Source organism: Rutidosis leptorrhynchoides, chromosome 4 (genome assembly GCF_046630445.1).
Source record: "Rutidosis leptorrhynchoides isolate AG116_Rl617_1_P2 chromosome 4, CSIRO_AGI_Rlap_v1, whole genome shotgun sequence".
NCBI classification, from domain to species: domain Eukaryota; kingdom Viridiplantae; phylum Streptophyta; class Magnoliopsida; order Asterales; family Asteraceae; genus Rutidosis; species Rutidosis leptorrhynchoides.
In genome coordinates this window covers 134,304,919-134,312,465 of record NC_092336.1, presented here as the reverse complement: position 1 = coordinate 134,312,465, position 7,547 = coordinate 134,304,919, and the positions used below count along the sequence as shown (strand labels likewise).

General features: G+C 32.5%; 2 protein-coding genes across 2 annotated transcripts; both read right to left on the bottom strand.

Annotated features, from left to right (window-relative positions):
- Window positions 1-1,137: 1,137 nt before the first annotated feature.
- Window positions 1,138-2,226, bottom strand: LOC139841015 (F-box/kelch-repeat protein At3g06240-like). The gene has a single exon (XM_071831251.1). It carries the CDS (start codon window positions 2,224-2,226, stop codon window positions 1,138-1,140), a length of 1,089 nt encoding a protein of 362 aa, XP_071687352.1.
- A 1,914-nt stretch (window positions 2,227-4,140) lies between these two features.
- Window positions 4,141-6,409, bottom strand: LOC139841014 (F-box protein CPR1-like). The gene is made up of 3 exons (XM_071831250.1): window positions 5,387-6,409; window positions 4,323-4,346; window positions 4,141-4,209 (listed from the first exon to the last, which is right to left on the bottom strand). The coding sequence occupies exons 1-3, from the start codon at window positions 6,407-6,409 to the stop codon at window positions 4,141-4,143; spliced, it is 1,116 nt and encodes a 371-aa protein (XP_071687351.1).
- Window positions 6,410-7,547: the final 1,138 nt, after the last annotated feature.

Here is a 7,547-nt window from a genome sequence, read left to right as displayed (position 1 = left end):
CTTCGTAGAATTCCTAACAACTTCGTGGAAGCTTCGTGTGAGTTTCCTGGAATCTTCCCTCTAATTGTTTAAAGTTCTCCATATCTCCAACATGTTCTTCTTTTTTTCTCAAATTACAAGTCAAATTATTATAACCTTATTTCCAAATAAAAAAATGTCAATCTTTTAAAAACATAAAATCAGAAACAAAACATATATGTACATGTAAGACTACAAATGCATCACCACTCGAGCTCGGAATACTTTGACCAGCTCAGAATATCATTGATATATATGGAGTATTAAATGAGTAGTTTGCACGTGAGACCACTACTTTCTTCAAAAAGCAAGCCCATTATAATCAACATTAGCTGCTATTTACTAACAACTTTTCATCCTACTTTTAGTCGAGAACCAAAGTGACTAACTTGTATGCTGTTCCATTCTGTCAGTAGATATATGATTTACTAATTTTTATATGATGAGGTGTTTAATTGGATGTTTATATTTATTGCAAAATTTTCAATGAAAATCAATGAGACAAAACACAAACCCATATCGACACGTTTATAAGTAATTGCTTAATTGGGTTGAAATCACCACTTTAATAATGTATCTTCAAGTTAATTAGAATCCTAAATGAATGTTGTCTCGTTTTGAATAGCTGAACCACATCAACAGTAGATATAGTTGCAATGTAAGGAAAATAAAGCAAACAAATAATTCAAGATGTTTGCTGTTAACAATATATACATAAGTATGTTACTAATTCACAACTAGTAGCAAAATGGCACCCAAATAGATACAAAGCACGTCCATTTAGAACCCAAATTATTATCAATATAAACAACCAATCAATTATCATTACAAAGATACTTACATATCATATGTAATAAGAAAGCACAATATATATGCAACAAGCATTCACCAAAGGGATAGGGAGAAACAAATGACTTGACAAATATAGAAAAAGTAATAAGAAACCAACTCCGCCAATACAAATAAATGTTTCCTTGATTATCATAAAATAAACGACAAGTGTCAGCAGAATATATATGATATATGATACTACGTATATGATATGAGTAATAAGAAAGCATAATATATATGGCCCATATCATCATGCATATAAAGAAAGAAGCGTTAACAATAATAATATTAAGAATCCGCTTTACCGTTCATGAGAGCTATAATCCACTTTAAGACGACTTCCTCGCTCTTGTTATTCGTATTTTTCTTTGGTTTCCCGCATGGATATGGAGATACAAGTGACCTGACAAATATAGGGTAACTAATATAAAACCAACTCTGGCAAGACATATCTACATTTCCTTGATAATCATTACATAAACGCCAAGTGTTGTCTGGAAAGCGATCGAGTGTGTATGCATTAATGGCAGCACCATACTTATTACCTTCGTAATCAAGTGGGACCAGTTCCCAACAACTATAGTTTTTCATCACCCATATTTGGCGGTTAATAGCAAAGATATCATAGGAACGAAATATGCATAGATGTTCTTCAAACATCCCTAGTCTGTCTATTTCATCATACACATAGTCCGTGTCATTAGGTAAGGGGATTTCTTTGAATTTCTCAAGAGATAAATCAAACGAAAGAATAACTTTCTTCTCCTTCTTTGTATCATACACAAACCAATGAAGCGCCCCATCGTATGAAAAACCACAATTCAAATCATCAGAACTACAATTATAAGTTAAATTATTGTTGTCTCCAATAAATTCCCATTCATTTGATTTTAAAGATAACACTTGAAAGCGCATATGATGCTCGGATATATTAAAGCCGGCAACAACCTTGTAATCATTAGTTAAAGAATCATAACCAAAACCCGAACAACATACTTTTCCCCTGTACTTGATATAAGGCTTTGGCAGTTTTCTAACCTCTCGAGTGGAAGGATTAGTTACTAATAATAATTCATCTTCATTATCAGAGATGCAAACAAGGCCGTTAAAGGAACCGACGATCATACAATTACGCAATTTATTGATAACAAGGCCATTACTGGAATCGACGATCATACAATTACGCAATTTAATGATCCCCCATTTTAACAGGATTCTTAAATATCCATGTTGACGATTGTTATCGTAGCTACGTTTAAGATGAGCTTTAACAAAATAATTAGATGATATTAAATTATACCATGACTTACAAACACTCTTGCATCGAACAACATCTTCTACATCCGATCTTGCAAGTATAAGCTCAACCACATCCATCAGAATGAAACGAGATTTGTGCTTTTTATTAGAAGAAATTAAAAAAAACATTGCGTTTAATAAGAAGAAAAAATAGGAGTAGCAGGTTTAAAGTAAATATATAGATGGAGTTGCTGCTTTCTAGGTTTTCCAGGATTGTGTTTATAAACCGATGTTTTTATTTGGGCTTTTACTGTTCTAAAAATTAATATGTATCCAATCGGGCTATAAAAGAAAATGGACGAAGGTTGATAAAAATAATTTGCAAAAAAATACTTACATACAAACTAATTTGACAAATAAGCTAGTTATAAAAGTCTCCTGTTGTTAGCCTACTATTCCCGATTAATGGGGATTTTGAAGAGTAAGACGAGCTTTTTGACTTTGTCAATTTATTCAATTAAAGTTGTCAAAAATACAATTAATTTTTAGAATGGCGACCACAAATAATCCACCCTCAGACTCAGACTCACAGTCTAAAAGTTGATGAGTTAACCCTATATCACTAGGTGAATGATCATTTGCCAACACTACAAGAAAATCGTTCTTTCGGCACAACACCTTTCCGGACGACCAATGTCGTCCAGGAAAAGGTGCTACGCGACAAATATTACTTATCTGTCCAGCCTTTTCTGAAGTGTTGACCATATTTTTTCGGACGACACCATGTTGTCCTGAAAAAACTAATCAATTATGAGGAAGAAGAATGGTAAATAGTTTTTGGGCTTGTTTGAAGACAATCATGTTGAAACTATATTGGATGTGTTTGAATTGAACACTTTTTTATTGTTTAATTAGTAGTTTGTCTGATGCTTAATGTTTGAATAATTATTGTAAACGTAGTGTTAAGACTTTCATTTAATGTTATTGTGGCATTTTGTGAAATATATCGTATTTGTAAAGCATGAAATGTGTCGACTTTACAGCTGGTAAATCACAGAATTAATTTTCGAAAAAATAGCAGTAGTAATTCTGGACGACATGTGTTAAGACTTTCATTTAATGTTATTATGGCATTTTGTGAAATATATCGTATTTGTAAAGCATGAAATGTGTCGACTTTACAGCTGGTAAATCACAGAATTAATTTTCGAAAAAACAGCAGTAGTAATTCTGGACGACATGTCGTCCCGAAAGGGTCATCCGCAAAGATAATCATTTTCGATTTAAAAAACGAATATAATAATTAAAAGAACATTATTTTATTATTATTATTTTGCGGACGACATGTCGTCCACAAAAAAGTCATCTGCAAAAGTATTTTATATTCTTTTTAATTAAATACCCCAGATAAATAATATTTTAATATATATCTTTCCGGGCGACTAGTCGTTTCCATTAGTCGTCCGGGATTGACGTCCACCATCTCAGTTGAAAAAGTCAAAGTGGACCCCATAAGCGTCCGTGTAAAAAGCGTATCTCATCCAGAAAGCATTCTGGGACGAAGTTTTGCGAACGACATGCTAGGGACGACATGTCGTCCATGAAAGTTTTCGTGGACGACATATCTTCAAGAAAGAGACCGAGATGTCGTCCCGAAATACCCATTTTGTAGTAGTGCAAAAATACAATTTAGTTAGCCAAAATTAAATTTAATAGTCCAGAATCGGCTTTGCCACTTGTATTGTATTTGTATTACTCTTACTTAGATGCATTATGTAGTTAAAACTTGTTAACAAGTCATTTTGCTTGTTTGTTCATTGTAGATTTGCAAGATATTATCCTCGACATTCTAAACTGCGCATGTCCGAAACTTCCATATATATTTCGTTCCATGTTATGTTTGATTTAGGACGGTAAGAGTGATTAACATTTGTAAACGCATAGGTGCTTTCTTCTACAAGACTCTATAACTTTAACAACTCGAGAAAGTTAGAAGAGCAGTTCCTGAAAAGAACGAGCACCGGGTGCAGGTGAAGGGGCAGCTGCAACTGTTCAAGAGGATGATGATGATGATGATGAAGTCACAGAACTCGTGGCAGGTGAGACTTTAGAAGAGGCTTCCTGCAGAGGAAGGTCAAAAATGATAAGGGTATTACTTTTGATATTTGTAACAGGACTTGAGTTCTTCTAATTTAAACTCTTTTTGTTTCTTGATGTGAAAAACTACCTTTCACCTTCTTTAGCTTCCGAGTAACTCTCTGTTAATTAATTATATAAAACATACTTATACTTACATCAACTTAAAACAATCACAATAATCACTACACCAGAATCATCTGCTTGTTTATTTATGTTGTAAATTTGCAGTTCAAAAAACCAACCGAAATTGGAATATAGTTTTCATCATTAGCTGTATAATGTCATGTACCTGCAATGTCTTTTTTGTCAATACATTTTACCAAAATAGGAATATAGTTTGGTCAGAACCAGCAGTAGTGAAGTTTGATTTCTTTTAGTCACAAAGATTAGTGACAATTCATGATTATGAAAATGAGAAGTTGATGGTAATAGAAGAGTTAGAGTTAGAAATATTTGATAAAACTCGTTTAAATCAGTTTTAATATGTAACTAACTTACTCTGTAACTTACGCTGGTGAACTGATAAACATATATCAATTAATGTCCAAATTATTCAAAGTTATGTCTGATAACCAGATAGATGGGTCTAGAAGCAGCAACTGAGGCTGCAGCAGAGTTTTTGAAGAAGAAAGTATATTCACATGGACCATACTACTATTGAACACAATATAAATTTTTCGTTCTTTTTTATTTTAACTTTTAAACAGTTTTTGACTGTGAGACTTGTTTATTTTAACTTTTACACAGTTTTTGACTCATAAGTGGTCATATATAGAACAATATAGACACAATCACACACAACTCAATGAATCTATTAGCTACAAGCTCCATAAAAACCATCAACCCAAAAAGACTACAAATCTAAAAGATATATCCCATACATGAATGAATGTTGTCTCATTTTGAAAACTTGAACAACATCAACACTAAATGTACTTGCGATGTAAAAGAAAAATAAAGCAAACAAAAAATTCATCACAAAAACAACCTATCAATCATCATCACAAAGATAGTTACATATCATCATTTGTAATAAGAAAGCAGAACATATATGGTTCATACCATCATATATTTAAAGAAAAAAGCGTTAAAAAGCAGAATATGGGGTCCATACCATCGCGCATGTAAGAACGATGCGTTAATGATAATAAGAACACGCCTTATCCTTCCTCCTCATGTGTATCTTCCTCCTCTTTCTCTTGTTATTCTTCTTCTTTTTCTTTAAGGTAGAAACAAGTGATTTGACAAAAATAGGATAAGTGATCATATGATACCATCTGTACCAAGACAGATCTATAGTTCCTTTATCATCATCACATAAACGCCAAGTGTTGTCTGGAGTCAAATTCAGTACGTGTGCAGTAATGGCATCACCATACTTAGTGCCTTCGTAATCAGGTGGGAGCAGTTGCCAACAATTATAGTTTTTCATCACCCATATTTGGGTGTAACTGGCAACGGCATCACAGTAACGAAGTATGCATAGACGTTCTTCAAACAACCCTAGTACGTTTCGATCATCACTTTTATATTCCATTTCATTAGGTAAGGGGATTTCTTGGAATTTTTCTAGAGATAAATCAAAAGAAAGAATAACTTTCTTCTTCTTCTTTGTAACATCCATATACCAATGAAGCGCCCCATCGTATAAAATACCACAATAAGGATTACGAGTATTAGCATCTGTATTATAATTTAAATAATCACCGTCTCCAACGAATTTCCATTTATCTGATTTTAAAGATAACACTTGAAAGCGTATATGATGTTTGGATTCATTACGCCCCACAACAACCTTATAATCATCGGTTAAAAAATCATAAACAAAACCCCATACATTGATCCCGATTTTGTAAGGAAACATTGGCAGTTTTCTAACCTCTTTAGTGCAAGGATTAGTTACTAAAAATTCATGTTTAAATTTAGTAGAGACGCAAACAAGGCCATTACAGGAACCAACCATCATACAATTACGCAACTTATTATTAGTGACATTATTGATTATCCAATGTAATAGGATTCTTAAAGATCCATGTTCACGACTGTTATTATAACTACGTTTAAGATGAGCTTTAACAAAATAATCAGATGATATTAAACTATACCATGACTTACAAATACTCTTGAATCGAAGAACATCTTCTACATCCGATCTTGCAAGTATAAGCTCAACCACGTCCATTAGAATGAAACGAAAATTGTGCTTTTTATTATAAGAAAAAAGAATGCGTTTAAACAGAAGAAAATAGCAGGTTTGAAGATAAATATATAGATGTAGTTACCGCTTTCTAGGTTAAGGACCGTGTTTATGAAGCGACGTTTTTATTGGGCTTAATGTTTTAAAAAAAAAAAAAAATTTAATCTTGAGCCAATGGCTATAAGAGAAACATAAAAATAATTTACTGAAAATCGTTGTTGTAAAAGTCTCTCATGAGGCTACTATTGCCCGGCTTATCGGGATTTTGAAGAGTTTGAATATGAATTTTTGACTCAATTTATTTGATCAAATTTATCAAAAATACAATTACTAGCACTACTACAAAAATAGAGCAAAGGAACCTTTTTAAAGGCTTTAGGAACCGGTTTTACAAGAGGTTCCTAAAGGGTGGGGTTCCAAAAGTGTGGAACCGGTTTTTGAACCGGTTCCTTTGGTACATGTATAGAGACCGGTTTCTTCAAAAACAGGTTTCTATTGTGAACAAAAGGAACCTCTTTTTAACTTTAACAGGTTTCTATTCTTATCTTTTGGAACCTCTTCCATCTTAAAAACCGGTTTCTAATAAGAATTTAATTTAAAAAAAATTAATTCTGTAAATTGCAGTAGCTCAGTTCATGGCTTAGTTATTTTTGATAGATAATCTTCATCTCCTTGATTTTGTTTTTTAAAACTTAAATCTAACTATGCTAGTAGATTCGAATCGTCAATTCAGATTATATATATTTGTCCCTTGATTTTGATTTATCTTCCATTTTCCTTCTTCGTTATCACCTACAACAATTTTTTTTATTAGCATTAAATTAAATTTATACATGATATCTGGTACTTAATGGAAAAATGAAAAATGTTAAAAGAATGAATTTTTGTGTTGGTTTCCAGTACTTAAACGAAACACAAATGAATTGATTAAATGCCTTACCTTAACAAAGAAACACAAATGAATTGAATAAATATTTAAATGCCTTACCTTAACAAAGAAGTTGATAATAGGTGTGAGCATTTTTAGAGAGAATAGAGGTAACTAGGTGGTACAAGTAAATGGTATGTAAAGTGTGGGTTTGATTTTAGACTAAAGCAGTAAACTCTATGCTCTCTACTTACA

Bases quoted from the DNA above. Each gene is read 5' to 3' on its own strand.
- LOC139841015 (XM_071831251.1), bottom strand. From the start codon at position 2,226: ATGGATGTGGTTGAGCTTATACTTGCAAGATCGGATGTAGAAGATGTT.
- LOC139841014 (XM_071831250.1), bottom strand. From the start codon at position 6,409: ATGGACGTGGTTGAGCTTATACTTGCAAGATCGGATGTAGAAGATGTT. The intron at 4,347-5,386 runs GCGTGTTCTTAT...ATTAATTAACAG, and splicing joins ACATGAGGAGGAAGGATAAG to AGAGTTACTCGGAAGCTAAA. The intron at 4,210-4,322 runs GTGAAAGGTAGT...CTTCCTCTGCAG, and splicing joins TTACTCGGAAGCTAAAGAAG to GAAGCCTCTTCTAAAGTCTC.